This window comes from Vanessa cardui, chromosome 24 (assembly GCF_905220365.1).
Source record: "Vanessa cardui chromosome 24, ilVanCard2.1, whole genome shotgun sequence".
In the NCBI taxonomy this organism is placed as follows: domain Eukaryota; kingdom Metazoa; phylum Arthropoda; class Insecta; order Lepidoptera; family Nymphalidae; genus Vanessa; species Vanessa cardui.
In genome coordinates this window covers 10,053,486-10,071,263 of record NC_061146.1, presented here as the reverse complement: position 1 = coordinate 10,071,263, position 17,778 = coordinate 10,053,486, and the positions used below count along the sequence as shown (strand labels likewise).

General features: G+C 38.6%; 2 protein-coding genes across 4 annotated transcripts in view; one reads left to right on the top strand and one right to left on the bottom strand.

Annotated features, from left to right (window-relative positions):
• Positions 1-404: 404 nt before the first annotated feature.
• On the top strand, positions 405-5,067 carry LOC124540042 (S-adenosylmethionine mitochondrial carrier protein homolog). Its single transcript, XM_047117442.1, has 6 exons — positions 405-709; positions 1,140-1,260; positions 2,048-2,193; positions 2,811-2,909; positions 3,796-3,951; positions 4,792-5,067. Exons 1-6 carry the CDS (start codon positions 656-658, stop codon positions 5,065-5,067), a joined length of 852 nt encoding a protein of 283 aa, XP_046973398.1. The 5' UTR covers positions 405-655.
• A 1,631-nt stretch (positions 5,068-6,698) lies between these two features.
• The window catches only part of LOC124540044 (rhophilin-2), a 99,875-nt gene continuing 88,795 nt past the window's right edge, over positions 6,699-17,778 (bottom strand). For all 3 annotated transcript variants that reach the window (XM_047117444.1, XM_047117445.1, XM_047117446.1), the window contains exons 5-16: positions 17,344-17,497; positions 16,060-16,201; positions 15,418-15,509; positions 15,166-15,315; positions 14,936-15,094; positions 14,101-14,179; positions 13,702-13,791; positions 12,230-12,335; positions 11,954-12,075; positions 10,447-10,979; positions 8,958-9,113; positions 6,699-8,333 (exon numbers count right to left, since the gene is read on the bottom strand). In XM_047117444.1, coding sequence (XP_046973400.1) covers positions 8,142-8,333; positions 8,958-9,113; positions 10,447-10,979; positions 11,954-12,075; positions 12,230-12,335; positions 13,702-13,791; positions 14,101-14,179; positions 14,936-15,094; positions 15,166-15,315; positions 15,418-15,509; positions 16,060-16,201; positions 17,344-17,497 — 1,975 coding nt within the window. In that variant the 3' untranslated portion in view covers positions 6,699-8,141. The remainder of the gene's footprint in view (positions 8,334-8,957; positions 9,114-10,446; positions 10,980-11,953; positions 12,076-12,229; positions 12,336-13,701; positions 13,792-14,100; positions 14,180-14,935; positions 15,095-15,165; positions 15,316-15,417; positions 15,510-16,059; positions 16,202-17,343; positions 17,498-17,778) is intronic.

Genomic DNA, 17,778 nt, shown 5'->3' with positions numbered 1-17,778 from the left:
TTATATGTGTATATATGTGTATAATTAGATTACACGCGACATAGCCATTATAGATATTGTGATATCATTACGTCTACACGAACATGGAGCGATGAAGTTGGCATTTCGGCTTGAGAGAGCAAGAAATGCTAATTGCTAAGTTACAATGACTTAGTTGAATGAGAACGCATCGTAATATTTCGGAACGTAAAATGTTTTAACTCCGTGGTACTTTAAGCATAAATAAACATTAAAATTGACAAAGATTTACGTTATTTAAGCTTATAATTGTAAATCCTTTAACAATAAATAAAAAAAAAATAGTAAGAGACCTGGAAATATCCGTTAGTATTATAATTTATCAGGAGTATCGATATGTAATCATCAGTCGACAGTCGATGATATGACAGGTGACGTTCAAGTGCAACTCTAAAGTCGTGTTATCAGTTACCTTTAAAAATGTATATAGGTAAGTAAATAAAAAAACTCATGCAATATTCGGTTAAATTAGCGAAATGATTAACTCATTTACTTGACAAAGATTAAAAGACGACATGGTGAAATACAGTGTAATATTTATTGCATAACTATGAAATAGGTTATTTTTCTAGTGACTATAATAAATTATTTAATTAAAAATAAATTATTTAAATAAAAGAACCACTAAATAAGTGCAATGGAAAATCAAGGGAAAAAACCACATAGCAAGTCTTACTTCGCACCGTTATTTGTAAGTATCATTAAAAACTATATTGTTATTTAAAATTAAAATACGCTTTTTTGATATTTAATACAGTTAGAATTAATGCGAATATAATCTCTCCATTTCAATTTCATTAAAAAGCTTTGTTGTCATTAATTTATAAAACGCACATATCGATTATAAATATTGTTATCTTAACAAATTGCATATATCTTATACTATTACATATATTTAGGATTAAAAGAGCTTATGCAATAACAAACAAATATTACATATAGTTTACAATAATTGTTATTTATATTAAAAATTATATTTGATGAAATAGTATTGATAAATTAATTAACCGATAAATCTTTCATCTGAGATAAAAAAATTCTATTGATTGGCTGAAATGAACCTTAAAACAACAAGTATATTTGTATTTACTGATCATAATTAATGCATTGTAATATTTCAGGCGGGGGCTGTAGCCGGTGTTTCAGTGGATGTGACTCTGTATCCACTGGACACACTCAAAACTCGCTTGCAGAGTCAACAGGGATTCTATAAATCTGGCGGTTTCTCTGGAGTTTATAGAGGTAATATTATATGTTCCTCTTATATATAAATAATTATTTAAATGTATATAAATATATATATGATTTGAATATGATATATGAAGAAAATAGAGAATCTTGTAATAACTATATTGTCATATTAGTTATCAGTTGTTGCAGTGAAAACAACTTCTCTCATTTTTATGTACATAACTGCATAGTTCATTATTAAGGTATATTACATTGTATTTAATGCAAGTAAATAAAGTTTGGATTGATTCCACATTCATCTCTTGAGATTACCTTACTCTTAATATCGGACATCTAACCATTCTACCAGACAATTCTATTTAAGTCTTGTATACACTTATCACTTAGTGTATTAATTTTTATTTATAATAATCAAAGTATTTAATATAGTTAACAAAATGTATTTATTTATAGTTGTGGTAAAAATTATGACAAAAAATTTAATTATTTAGTTGTATTTTGTTGCTCCTCTAAATGTCTAAAAAGGAATTTACTATATATATATTTTTTTATTTTTAATTATAATTTCTTTTACATCATTTGTTCAAGTTCAGAATCTTTGACCTACTTATAATGTAATATAAATCAAATATCCATTTAAAATACATACATAGCAATAAACATGCACTTCACATATGTATGAATTAGATTTAAGTGAATATTTGACTAGTTTATATCATTCAAATGAATGAATGGTTTGATATGCATGTAAAATTTACTGTCTGTGTCTTGAATAAAAAAAAAAACTGCATACAGACTTGTTAATTGTTAGATATAACAAATGCTCGGTATGTTACAGGCTTACTCACAGTGGCAACAACGTCTATACCTACAACATCATTATTTTTCATGTCCTATGAGACCGCTAAGAAAACATTTGAACCGATGGTGAAGACTCAGTATGCCCCTCTCGTACATATGTTGGCAGCGAGTGTCGGAGAAGTGGTATGTTATATACAATTTAAATTATAAGTGTAAATATTTATATGTTTTGCATAGTCTATATAGTTTAATTAAATTAAAATAATGTATTCACAACTTTTTGATTTTTTATCATAAAAGTAATGTTAAAATAGTGGTAGACTAATGTCAATGGATGGACTTAATAATTGTTTTTGCCATTCCCCAATAGGGGTATGAATGCAGAACCACACTTTCATTGAATTTCATAAATATTTTTAAGTAGTTAAGATGTTAAGTTAGAAATAATCTCTTTCGCATTAGTTAAGATTAAACACTTTCTAAAAATAAAATGTTATATAGTGTTTTTCTAATTGCTCCAAAAAATCTTCAAATCATAGAGCAAACATAGGGCTCTTTATTGTATTGTACTTTCCGACATTATCATTGACCTAATTTTATTTCAGATATGTTAGAGATAGGACCGAATGTTATCTATTACACAATTCCTAAACTCAATTTTTAGAACTCACACGAGAGAGACAGGAATATCATAGATCATTGTCATATTATTAGAATGTATAAAAATGTCCATTGCAAAAATATGTTGTATAATATAATGATTATGATAGTTGTAATATAGCAGATATTACTTATTTCAGTTAGCATGTATAATCAGAGTTCCGACTGAGATAGCAAAACAAAGGAAACAGACATACACCGGCTCTGAGAAACGCAGCAGCATCCGGATACTAGTGCATGTATGTACTCTCATTGTTTACTAATTGAATAGTTTGATTATTTTATGATGGCAAAGGGTTGCGTAATTTATAGATAATGTACTAAGGACTTGTAACAGGGTATGTTGTATCCCTTGAATTACAGATTTAATACAATTGATAAGACTGCCTCATTGGTCTCAGCTTATAAAGTTGAATCTGAAGTCATGTGCTTAAGCTTGGGTCAGGCAACTATAAAAGTCACTGAGTGTAACTTGGGTCAGGCAACTATAAAAGTCACTGAGTGTAACTTGGGTTAGGCAACTATAAATGTTACTGAGTGTAACTTGGGTCAGGCAACTATAAATGTTATTGAGTGTAACTTGGGTCAGGCAACTATAAAAGTCACTGAGTGTAACTTGGGTTAGGCAACTATAAATGTTACTGAGTGTAACTTGGGTCAGGCAACTATAAATGTTATTGAGTGTAACTTGGGTCAGGCAACTATAAAAGTCACTGAGTGTAACTTGGGTTAGGCAACTATAAATGTTACTGAGTGTAACTTGGATCAGGCAACTATAAATGTTATTGAGTGTAACTTGGGTCAGGCAACTATAAAAGTTACTGAGTGTTCTACCAGTAAAATCCTTAATTAGTCATTATCTGGTAGTCTACATTATTTATGCTCCCAGGTCTTGTGCCTGGAATATATTTACTCTTGCTATGACAGAAAGAATACTATGATAAATGGTGTGCTTGCTTGCATTCCTCTAGAGTAATCACTATAGCCGAAATTGTTAAAGATATTATCATTCTGGAACACCCTTCAAGCTTTCAGTAAAAGCCAAGTTTTTTTGGATATGTTTATGGCATAATATATGATGGTATTTCTATGATGAGACATTATGAATATTCTATTTATTTTCAGGCATTTCACACTGACGGTTTCCGCAATGGGGTATATCGTGGCTTCTTGTCCACTGTTGTGAGAGATTTGCCGTTCAGTTTTATTGAGCTGCCGTTGTGGGAGCTGTTCAAAACCTTAATTAAAGATAGGAACGATGGACAGATAACAAGTTTTGAGGTAATTATGTTTATGTATACTATGTACATATAAGGCTTTAAATTAAATGGATTTTTTTTAATTACAGTTATTTAAAATGGGATATTTACCATAATTTTTATTGTCTACTTTGCTTGTCTGTCTGTCTTGTATTGTAAATATCCCGCTTTAAATTAATACTACATATGTTATAATTGCATCGTGGGTGGGGTGTGTGGTCATCTTTAGAGAACCTGAATATGTTCAGATGTGTATCTGGTACATGTGCTGTAGCCTGGTGGAATATTCTCCAAATTACTTCTCAAACAAAGCATTTTTGTAATTTTTGGCATTTTCTCAATAACAACAACAACAGCCTGTAAATTCCCACTGCTGGGCTAAAGGCCTCCTCTCCCTTAGAGGAGAAGGTTTGGAACATAATCCACCACGCTGTTCCAATGCGGGTTGGTGGAATACACATGTGGCAATTTCTATGAAATTTGTCACATGCAGGTTTCCTCACGATGTTTTCCTTCACCGCCGAGCACGAGACGAATTATAAAGACAAATTAAGCACATGAATCAGCGGTGCTTGCCTAACCACCTTCTAACCTGTTCTAAAAAAAAAAACTAAACAACAGTACTCAGTATTGTTGTGTTCCGGTCTGAAGGGTGAGTGAGCCAGTGTAACTACAGGCACAAGGGACATAGCATCTTGGTTCCCGGGGTTAATAGTTCTTACAGGGTTAATGTCTATGGGCGATGGTGACCACTTGCCATCAGGTGGCCCATGTGCTCGTCCGCCAACCTATACCATAAAAAAAAAAAAACACTTTCTCAAACAAGGCCTTATTTAATCTGGAGGATATTTGTATGTTCCAGAGTGGGTTGAGCGGGTCGGTGGCGGGTGGTCTGGCGGCGGCTGCGACCACGCCTCTGGACCTCGCCAAGACGCGCATCATGCTGGCGGACGACTACTCGGCCACGCGCAAGGTCCGCATCCGGCCCGTGCTGGCGGACATCTACCTGCAGGCCGGCCTGCGAGGCCTGTTCGCGGGCGTGGCGCCCCGCGTGACGGCCTTCATGTTAGGCGGGTTCGTCTTCTTCGGCGTCTACGACTACTCCAAGACTCTGTTCGAACACTATTTTGACAGATAACCTTACACAAATGGACGGACATATTTGAATTTGGAATAGGCTATTTGACTGGTTTTTGAAATTCATTTTATGTTATGTTGTAGAGGTTATTTATTTTATGGAATAAGTTGGTGGACGAGCATATGAGCCACCTGATGGTAAGTGGTCACCATCGCCCATAGACAATGACGCTGTAAGAAATATTAATAATTCCTTACATCGTCAATGCCACCAACGTTGGGAACTAAGATGTTATGTTCCTTGTGCCTGTAGTTACACTGGCTCACTCACCCGTACTGTTGTTTAGCGGTAGAATATCTGATGAGTGGGTGGTACCTACTCAGGCAGGCTTGCACAAAGCAAAAGTACATATTTACCGAAAAATATCATATTTAAATAGCGCGCGAAAACGCTACTTGGACAAGATGGCGCTATAACGGGGTCGGTGACGTCACTTGCCTCTATTTTAATTTGTCAAATAGCCTATTGTAGTCAACCAAAGTTTTTCTTTTACAAATGTATTTCTTATGATGTAGGTTGTATTATTTTAAATTAGAAGTTAGCAATGTTTTTTACACTTTTTCTATTGATTCAAAGTGAGTTCCATTGAATGTTACAAAGACGCCTCGTTTGTTTAAAAACGTCAAGTGTCGCCATAAATTTATTCCGGATTAAATAAATTATAAGTCGACGTGTTAATTAAATCGTTAAAGTTTATAAAGAAATATTTATAAATAAATGTTGAATGTAATACTAGTTTTATTTATTAACTTTAAAATTATATGTGTAAATATAATTTTATCTTGTAAAATATACTTTATTTATACATTTTTAAATGAAATAACTTGAGTTTGATTTTTGATGGAATATATGAAACTCATATTAAAATATAAGTCGGGGAATGCTTATCTACAACGTACAATCTTTATTTGAAGACTCTACGTTAATTTCATTGGATGTCGATACTAATATTGGTCATGGTCACCATTCCTTCCATCACTCCAATGTGTCACCAAGTTTGGGAACCAAGGTGTTTTGTCCCTTGTGCTCGTAGTTCTGTCTGAATCACCCTTTAACACGCAACATAACTATACTGAGTACTGTTGTTTGACAGTACCTGAGGTACCGTACCTATTAAGACGGGCTCGCATATAGCTCTACCACTAAGTAAAATATAGCGGTTTTAAAATAAAGATCCGTTTGTAGACCAAAATATAATAGAGCTTTTAGCTCACCTAAATGTGTTCTGCTTCAATTGGAATATTAAATAATCTTTATTAATAATATAAATATGAAAGTAACTCTGTCCTAAATATTCCTAATACGTTACGGCCACAGTGTTTTTTATGTTTGCCTTATATATATATATATATATTATTTATAATTAATATTATAAATGTGATAGTAATACTAATTATAAGTAATATATATGTCTGTCTGTCTGTCGCTCTTTCATGACCGAACTGCTGAACCGAATTTGATGAAATTTGGTATGAAACAAACATAATTCCAAGGAAGGACAAAGGCTACTTCTTTTGCCTAACACATGACACCATGATCACATGATCTTTTGCCACCAACATCGTAAAACACGGGCGCAGCCGCAGTCGACTAGTAATTATTATTGGAATAGTAAATAAGTAATACCGGTAGTAATTCACAAAAATATATTTACTTTTTACAACACTAATGATTATGTTAACTTACGCTGAATTTATACATTGATATACATTTTAAACTAAACTTTAGAGCTAGAATTAATTTTTGGGTGCGATCAATACAATCGAAAGTTTCAAATCGATCACAACCAAAATACCAATCATTCATACATTATTAAAAATCAATAATGAAATTTAAAATTCAAAAATGTACAAAATAAAGAAATAAAAAAAATTTACAATGTGTGTAACCTGCCTTGTTTAAAAAGATGCGTTTAAATCGATTTCCTTTTCGATAACTGTGCACGTCTTGAACGAGATAAAGATGTGACAGTTTAAAAAAAATAAATAGATTAAAAAAAACATACAAGTATAAAATAAAATAATTAAATATAAATATGATTAATAATGAAATGACACGTGTGGACAGTTTAATAATATTAAAGCACCAATCGATATATTCCTACAAATATTTATTTAATTGATTTACTCAAGCCGACTGTTGAGAGATGACATTTTGACGTCTGTCAGTGTCAGATTGCAACAGCGAGTACATTATTGTTTTATTATCTATTTGAAATATATTCTGTTTATAAAAATATCAGTTATTGTAAGTTGAAACAATCATTAAAATTGTAATGATCATTAGTATGAAAATGAAAGAATATTTTTTAAGGTGTATTTTCCAAGTTACGTCATCTATTCCATTACGGATGTTAAAGATGCATTCTCTCAACGGTCGGCCCCGAATGAGTGAAATTTTATTGTATAGAAAATTAAATATACTAAATAGTTATGAAAACTTTGGAATGTCATAGCCATATTAAACTCCTTAGCCTAATTATATATTTAGAATCTAAATATATAATAGATGCAAACATTAGGTCAAAACGAACACTATTCCATCCGCGATAAACGTTACAGTACAGAGCCGGGACGGAAGTATAACAATATCCAAGTTTCAAATAAAAGTATTATTAATAGATATACATTAATAATATGTAAATATTAAACAATCCATTTATTCAGTCTAGGAATTGAAATTTGTGAATGTTGCCAGCCTACAGTCTGATACGCGGCATCGCTGCGTGTAGTATCATATTTTTTTTTTTTTTTTTTATTTTATGGTATAGGTTGGCAGACGAGCATATGGGCCACGTGATGGTAAGTGGTCACCATAACCCATAGACAATGACGCTGTAAGAAATATTAACTATTCCTTACATCGTCAATGTGCCACCAACCTTGGGAACTAAGATGCTATGTCCCTTGTGCCTGTAGTTACACTGGCTCACTCACCCTTCAAACCGGAACACAACAATACTAAGTACTGTTATTTGGCGGTAGAATAATCATGAGAGCAAGTCTAAGTCGGGACTATTAAGGTGCGTCCACACCCGCGAGTAGCGCCGCGCAGGTGTGGCGGCGGCGGCAGCTCTAGCGGAACATGACGTTGTTGTGCACGGCGTGCTCGGGGCGCGGGACGTGCGAGTGCCGCTTGAAAGGGTTCCAGGACGGGGGGCGGCGCCCCGAGCGCGCCGTCAGCGCGGTGGAGCCGCTCGACGCGCTGGACGCGCCCGACACGGAGCCCTGGTTGGAGCTCGACTGCCGCGCGACCTCGGGAGACGCCTGGGAACCAAACAGCTCACACTTATATATATATATTTTTTTTTTATTTCAAATACAACATCCTGTGGATGTTCGCAGATGCCCGTGCCTTTTTTTAACATTTTATATTCAATTACATTTTGGCGTTTTTATATTTGTACTAAACATCAGGAAATCATTTTTTACGTCTTCTTGGGAGACGTGGCCCACACTGATTTTTTTTTTTATTTATTATTAAATAATATATACTAATGTATAATAAATAATATATAAACTATAATAAATAATATATAGCAGTATATGTGTTCGAATTACTACAATCCAGCGGGTCCTGGGGCCTCGGCGACTCTGATGTCGCGTTTATGTATAGATGTCTTGAGGCTTGGCACGCTTATATATGGCTCGTATGAGCTATGCTAGGCATGTCCCTTGCGTCACGGTAGCATGCGTAAGCGATCCCGTGGCGTCCGCCGAAAGACGGAGAGGGTACCGCTGGTTTTTTAGTGGGTAAACCCGGCGTACTTGGGCGCACTAGGCGTCCAGGGTCCAGCGTCCACACACCCCCCCACTTTCCATCACGCGTAAAGCGTTTTTCCAGCGAGAAAAAAAAGAAAAGGCATATCCCTTGCGGGTCCGGGCGGGTACCTTGTCCCGGGCGGGCGTGTCCATGGGCGAGGCGAGGCGAAGCGCTAGGGCTCGCGGGGCGGCGCGGATGAGGCGCACGACCTCCTCGTGCGAGCTCCACTTCACGTCGCGGTCGCCGATCGAGATGATGAAGTCTCCCTCGCGCATGCCGCCGATCTGCGGAACGAATAAGATTATTAAAAATCAATAATGAAATTTGAAAATTCAAAAATTTACAAAATAAAGAAAAATAAAAATTTACAATGTGTGTAACCTGCCTTGTTTAAAAAGATGCGTTTAAATCGATTTCCTTTTCGATAACTGTGCACGTCTTGAACCAGATAAAGATGTGACAGTTTAAAAAAAATAAATAGATAAAAAAAAATACAAGTATAAAATAAAATAATTAAATATAAATATGATTAATTATGAAATGACACGTGTGGTCAGTTTAATAATATTAAAGCACCAATCGATATATTCCTACAAATATTTATTTAATTGATTTACTCAAGCCGACCGTTGAGAGATGACATTTTTCATCATTGGTCGTCATTACATAGACGACCTCCATGGCCGAGTGGTGTGTACACAGGTTTTCATGGGTACGCCACTCTGAGGTCCTGGGTTCGATTCCCGGCCGAGTCGATGTAGATTACCATTAGTTTTCTATGTTGTCTTGGGTCTGGGTGTTTGTGGTACCGTCGTTACTTCTGATTTCCATAACACAAGTGCTTCAGCTACTTACATTGGGATCAGAGTAATGTATGTGATGTTGTCTCATATTTATTTATTTATTTATAGATAAGACAAAGACGCTTATTGCTATCTGTCCCTAGGTACGCTTAGATCTTTAAAAATACACAACGAATTTTGGTGCAGTTTTTTAAATAGATATATAGATTCAAGAGGAAGAGTTATATGTATAATACATGCACAATATAACAGAGAAATACAGATAATTTTGGTTTCTAAAGTGATAATAAGACGTAACGGTTTCTTCTAGTATATTTTTATTATTTTATATTATTATTAGTATGAGCATTGCAGCCGTGCAAAGCCGGGGCGGGTCGCTAATGACATATAAAATAGGACTGGAATCTTGAGTGGGAATAATAAGAGCTTATTTTCTGGGAATTATTGAAAACCTAAACTCTATAACTCTTAGTGCGTACCGTACGAAGTGCTTGAAGAAATCTTTTTTTTTTTTTATGGTATAGGTTGACGGACGAGCACATGGGCCACCTGATGGTAAGTGGTCACCATAACCCATAGACAATGACGCTGTAAAAAATATTAAGTATCCCTTAAATCGTCAATGCGCCACCAACCTTGGGAACTAAGATGCTATGTCCCTTGTGCCTGTAGTTACACTGGCTCATCCTCCAAACCGGAACACAACAATACCGAGTACTGTTGTTTGTTAGAATAACTGATGAGTGGGTGGTACCTACCCAGACGGGCTTGCACAAAGCCCTACCACCAAGAAATCGATACAAGATTAACTCACATCAGCAAGAGAGTTGGGCTCGACGGCAGCGATCATGACTGGCGCGTCGCCCCTCACCGAGAACCCAAAACCCTCGTCGTCGGGCGAGCTCGTCACATTGTACTCGCTGGCCACTCTCCTCAACTCGCCTTTAACCCTCTCCTTGCCCCTCGACTTCCCGTAGTCTTTGAAGCTCTCGTCCAGAACCTTGGGGTAATAGTCCAAGTTGCTTATGTAGACGCCGTTCTGTCTCGTGACGCGCTTGTCGTAGTCGTCGCTGTACTTCTCGTCGCTGCGTATGACCTGGTAGTATGTGGAGTTGTCCTCCGAGCGGTCGCGCTTGTCGCTCTGTCTCTCGATCCTCGTGTCCTTGCCCCGGTCCCGCCTGGCCTCTCTGCGCCTCTCCGACGGCCTCTGAAGCTGTATCAGCCGAGGGGCGCTCCAGTGCCGTTTGGCCGAGAAAACCGCGATCGGCCCCAGCGACTTGAATAGATCCTCGACGCGGTACTGGGCGAAGTCCGGTGGGGTTAGCGCCAGTTGGAATTTGGAGGACGCTGGAAAATAATAAATGGATAAGGAAATATATACATATTTTTTTTTATGGTATAGGTTGGCGGACGAGCATATGGGCCACCTGATGGTAAGTGGTCACCATCACCCATAGACAATGACGCTGTGAGAAATATTAACTATTCCTTACATCGTCACTGCGCCACCAACCTTGGGAACTAAGATGCTATGTCCCTTGTGCCTGTAGTTACACTGGCTCACTCAACCTTCAAACCGGAACACAACAATACTGACTACTGTTATTTGGCGGTAAAATAACTGATGAGTGGGTGGTACCTACCCAGACGGGCTCGCACAAAGCCCTACCACCAAGTAAATATGTAATACTAGTAGTTACGCTGTTTCGCTCACATGTTGGGTGAGGGTGTAGGTTGTCATGTGTCAGGCAAAAAGGAGCCTATATCCTTTGTTGGAGTTCAAGATTGCTTCATACCAAATTTCACGAAATTTCGAGAAAAGAAAGAGCGACAGATAGACAGAGTTACTTTCATATTTATAATATCAATATACATTTTTAAGAGTCGAGATGGCCCAGTGGTTAGAACGCGTGCATCTTAACCGATGATAGCGGGTTCAAATTCAGGCAAGCACCGCTGATTCATGTGCTTAATTTGTCTTTATAATTCGTCTCGTGCTCAGCGGTGAAGGAAAACATCGTGAGGAAACCTGCATGTGACAAATTTCATAGAAATTCTGGCACATTTGTATTCCACCAACCCGCATTGGAACAGCGCGGTGGAATATGTTCCAAACCTCCACAAAGGGAGAGGAGGCCTTTACAGGAGTGGGAATTTACAGGCTGTTGTTATTGTTGTATACATTTTTAAAGCTTTTTTTGTTAATTTTATATAAAAAGCCCATTTGTTCAATCAGCTCGATTAGCTCATAATAGAATGATATATCACGGATAGTGGGAGACTCGGCAGGACGAGTACGTGGGGGGGGGGGGGTTACTCACGCAGGATGTCGGGCGCGTCGAGGATGTCTGCGAAGTCGTCGGGGGGCGGAGCGCTCTCCCGCCCCGCGCGCTCGCGAGCCGCCAGAACCAGCGCCGACAGGGACTCCTTGTTGCGCAACTCGCTGCAAACATCCCACACAACACACTCAGTACATCTCGCAGACACTTTACGTAAAGCCAAGGAAACACCGGCGAGAGAGCTCGCTGCAAACACACACTCAGTACATCTCGGATACACTTTACGTAAAGCCAAGGCAACACTTGCGAGAGACTCACCGGCACATCCGCTGCAGCCTCAGCGCCTCCTCGTAGAGCGCTATCGCCTCGGCCAGGTGCGCGCGCCCGAGCGCCGTGTTGTCGAAGTCCTCGTCGAATTTGAAACCTGGAAATGTTCCGGGTACAATTTTCAATAGAGGAAAGATGAATTCGCCTGTTTCGTATACAATTGTCAATAGAGGAAAGAGGAATTCGGTTTCATTTGCTCCAAACTTTAACGACTTTAACAGTTTGGCAGGAGATGTAATTTTAACACCAAAAGTGAAAGTCAAAAAATTATATTAAATATTAACATACATACGTATTTGTATTACACTTAATTATTGATTGCCAAGAAAAAATCTACCACCAGTGCGGCAAGAAACACCTCATAGTTAGTGGAAGAAGGCACGCCAGGGGAAGTAGAACTCTCTCACTAAAAGTCGTTTCTCAATTCATTCGATGTGTGAGATTCCCGGAGATATTATTCTCGAAAGCACATCTTTAGATATAAACTGTCACCTCATAAACACGAATACCAGATGTAGAAGATCGTACACCTTCCCTGTCGGACCTTCTGCTGATTTTTCTGTAGGTTACCGTCGAGACCCTTTGTGATCGTCGGATCACCGTCTCATTTTTAGTAAAGCGTCGGTTGTGTGCTCCTTACCAACTCGCTTTGTGGGCTTCTGGCGGATATAGCGCTCTAGATCGTTGGAATGGGATACGGTCCTTCTTTGCATCTTACCCATGGGGACTCAGACATGTGGTGCTTCAGGGAACGAAACTTTTCATGTCGTATCCTAAATCTTGATTACGTGCGTTCCTCGTGCATGTAAATACCAGCATTCATCCTATTTGATAAGGCAAATACGGAGCATTGGCAGAATTTTCAAGACATTGGTGCATCTTCCTTCAATAATACGTGCGTTCTTGTTGCTCGATGAGGCTGTCACATTTTTGGCGATTTTCTTTCCATCTTTACACTGAGACGTTGTGTCGTTGGCTCATACCGAAAACTCAACTCTAGATAACCGAGAATGAACAAGTGCAGTTCTTAAAGTATTTCTTTTCTTGGATCCTCGTTATATTAGTGGTGGACTGGTCCATATGGTCTTCGATCGTGCCACGGACATTAGCTTTGGACTTGGTACCCGTTTTAATTCGCCAGTCCGGTAACACTACACATTAAGTGACGTTCCAAACTCCTAGATTACTTTGGTGCACCAAAATATTAAATCGGAATTTAAAAGGATGGTATGCTTAGCAAGTTCAGTAAAACAGTATTTCACGGCGATCAGTCGTCAAAAACTATACAACGCGCAATTACTTTTAACAAACAACAAATATTGCAAACATTCAAGATTTAAAAAATTAAAAATCAGTTTTCAAATAACTAATTCCGAATCGAAATTAAAACCATACAGTTATCGGAATGAATATGGTCATACGGGACAGAGTAGTAAGGCAGGCAGGTAGGCAGGCAGGCTTACCGTCAGTCGTGGGTGCGTAGAGGGCTTGGAGGCGCGGCGAGGCTGCCGGCGCGTGAAGCAGCCCCGTCGCGCAGTACTGGTGCGCCAGCGCTGCAAGCAATCGGCTGTAGCGGCTGCACCCATTTGACGACCTCCCATGGTCGAGTGGTGTGTACACCGGTTTTCATGGGTACGCCACTCTGAGGTCCCGGGTTCGATTCCCGGCCGAGTCGATGTAGATTACCATTAGTTTTCTAAGTTGTCTTGGGTCTGGGTGTTTGTGGTACCGTCGTTACTTCTGATTTCCACAACACAAGTGCTTCAGCTACTTACATTGGGATCAGAGTAATGTATGTGATGTTGTCTCATATTTATTATTATTATTATTATACCCTCAGGCTCTGCGGCCGCGCTACTCACCCTTGTAGAACTCCGTCTTCACGTGGACGAGCGACACCCACGAGTATGGCACGTAGTTGAATACGCCTTCCGTCTGCATCTGCAACGAGACCATCGGGATGAATCACTCTACCTCATAATAGACTTTTTTTATTTTTTTTTATGGCATAGTTTGGCGGACGAGCATATGGGCCACCTGATGGTAAGTGGTCACCGTCGCCCATATACAATGACGCTGTAAGAAATATTAACTATTCCTTAAATCGTGCCACCAACCTTGGGAACTAAGATGCTATGTCCCTTGTGCCTGTAGTTACACTGGCTCACTCTCCTTCAAACCGGAACACAACAATACTGAGTACTGTTATTTGGCGGTAGATGAGTGGGTGGTACCTACCCAGACGGGCACAAAACCCTACCACCAAAAAATACATTATAATAATTTGAAATTCATCCATTGTCCATTTTAAAACTGCATATTTATTGATACAAATTATTACAGTTTGATTTACAACTATCTCAAAACAGAGGAAGTGTTTAACTTGTTAAATAATTACCGTTTCAATATATAGGCGTAATCAAAGCATACACTATAATCATTACAACAAAAAAAAATACATTAAAATCATTTGTCGCGCGAACGACTGCAATCACAAAATTGGCGCGAAATCAAAAGATTATACCGCCATCTTGATTGTAGAAGTAGTAAATAGAAACTGGCTTCTATTTACTACTTCTACAATCAAGATGTGTAGTGAAGAAGTGTGTACGTGTGTGCGAGTGTGTGCGTGCGTATGTGTGTGTGCGTGTGTGTGCGTGTGTTAGCGTGTATGTGTACGTGTGTGCGTGCGTGTACCTTCTCGTAGAGCTGTCTGTAGACGCTGGCGAGCTGCGCGCTCTCCTGCGAGAGGTCGAGGCACATGTCGAGGTCGTCGCGCAGCTCGCGCTCGCGGCCGCCGCACGCGTCGCGCGCCTGCAGCTGCAGCTTCTCGAACAGGCACTCGCGCGCCTGCGCCTGCGGGCACACGGATGATGCACTGCGACACTGCGCGCCGAGCCCGCCACGCCACGCCCCGCCCCACATACCGTCATGAGCGTGCCCAGCACGAGAAGCGTGTCGGCGGCCAGGTCGACGGAGGGCGCGTTGGTGAAGTTCTCGTGTATGTAGCGCAGCGCTCCCGCCGCGCGTAGTAGCGCATCCACCGCGCCGTCCAACCCCGCGCACGTCGCGCGCTCCTGCAAGCCACAGACTCGTTACTCAAGCCATTGCAACTGAACGCCCGACGGTTATCAGCTGATTGAAAATTGAAATGAACAAAGTAAAATAACAAAACTGACTTGCTTAGCGCCAATCTGTGTGTATATGCCAGCGATGTTGAACAGCACGCATGCCTTTTCAAACGCAACTGTCCGCTGACATGACGGGACTCCTGAAAGTATTCAAAACAATCACATAAATAAAACATTATCTACCTATAATTCTAAATACGTACAAATGGTAACGTCATACTTTAAATTCAAATATTGGTAACAATTACTCATTGTAACAATACTGTAGATGTTGATATTGGTAATGATTACCCATTGTAACAATAATTTAGATTACAGTTATTAATTACGGGATATTTACCAAGTTTTTTTTAATTTTTTTATATATTTAGATAATGTCAAAATATCGGACTCCAACGGATAAAAATAAAAACCATGGTAAATAACCCGTAATTAATAATTGCAATAATAAAAATAACCACGTTAATTTAAAAATAATTTAGAGGTCAAACATTAGTAACGATTACCAATTGTAATAAAAAAGTTAAGGTTACAGGTTACCATAATAATTAGATGTAACAATATTAATAATAATAATCACTGATTAAAGTTGGAATAAAAATGACGTCATTTTTAGAGATATTTTTTTTAAAAAAGGAACATAAAACAGTATTGGCATTTAGGAAATGGTAATTTATGTTGTGTTGTTACCTGTTAACGAATCGAACCATTCGAAGTAGACGCCAAGCGAGCGGTCCGGCGGGAAGAACCGCCGCTCGATGTAGTACAGCTGGTTGTAGTACTTGAACAGCAGAGCCACGCCAGCTGTCGAGCGGACGGGCGTGCGTATGGCCTGGGAACATGTGCGACTTGGCTTATTTTTAGTGTAAAGTAAAGTAAAGTAAAGTAACAGCCTGTAAATTTCTCACTGCTGAGATAACGCCTCCTCTTCCATTAAGGAGAGGGTTTGGAACATATTCCACCACGCTGTTCCAATGCGGGTTGGTGGAATGCACATGTGGCAGAATTTCGATGAAATTAGACACATGCAGGTTTCCTCACGATGTTTTCCTTCCGAGCACGAGATTAATTATTAACACAAATTAAGCACATATATATAGCGGTGCTTGCTTGGGTTTGAACCCGCAATCATCGGTTAAGATGCACGCGTTCTAACCACTGGGCCATCTCAGCTCTTGGTGTATTATGAAGAATTTGTATTTGAAATTCAACACCAACACTAAATAAAGTCACTCACTAAGAAAATTATAATCTATACTATATACATATAATTAAAAGTGTTTGTTTGTAATATTGTAATAAATGCTGTTTTGCGTTTTTGAGTAAATGTATATGTATGTACACACGGTACATATACCAAAATGTCATTTTTTACAATATTTGTCTGGCTGTCTGTTTGTTACGGCTAATCTCTGGTACAGCTAAACCGATTTTGATGGGATTTTCAATAGCAGATAGTTTATGTACTAATTAGGCTACTTTTATTTTGAAATTATGTACAAAATAATAAAATAACGCTGTAATGTCCAAATACAGTATCGCGCGCTGCCCTCGTATATGCCAACACTCCGCCACCACGGCGGGTGCTACCATCGACATAAAAGCACACATACTAGTCTAGGCTAATTTGTAATAAAATAGACATTGTAAAATAATATACGAAATGATTTTATCTATTTCGAGCAATACGAGACGCGATTAGCGGTTTAGCGAGTATTTACTTGGTGGTCGGGCCTTGTTGACTGTCTAGATACCGCTAAACAGCAATCATTAGTAATGTTATGTGCTAATTGGAAAAATAAGTGAGTCAATGTAACCACAAGGCACAAGGGTCGTATCATCTTAGCTTTCAATGTTGGTTGCTCATTGAAATCCTGATTCCCATTTGCTAGGCCACCTACCTATTACAAAAAAAGAAACTATTCCATATGATTACATACATATAACCATATGTAATTGGTTAGTTCTTCATACCTGTCTCATATCCATGAAATCTGATATGGAGTCCTCGTAGGCCGCCGCGTCCTCACTGTAGTGCTCCAAGATGAAATCTTTGAAGGGCTCTCTGAAGTCAACCTCCTTGGTCTCCTTCAAGCCCAAGGGTATCATCGGCATAACGCAGTCTTTGCTGGAATACGAAATATTTATTAATATAGGAAATATAATCTTTATTTACGTAATATTATCATTAAGTCATTAAATATATAATAATACTTGCAGTGTCCGCGACCTTGTACGCCTTTGTAAATAACAAAACAAAATATTATTGTAGCCTAAGTTACTCTCTATTATATCAGTTATCCGTCAGTGAAAGTACCGTCAAAATCGATCCAGCCGTTCCAGAGATTAGTCGGAACAAACAGACAGACCGTCAAAAATTGTAAAAAATGTTATTTTGGTATATGTACC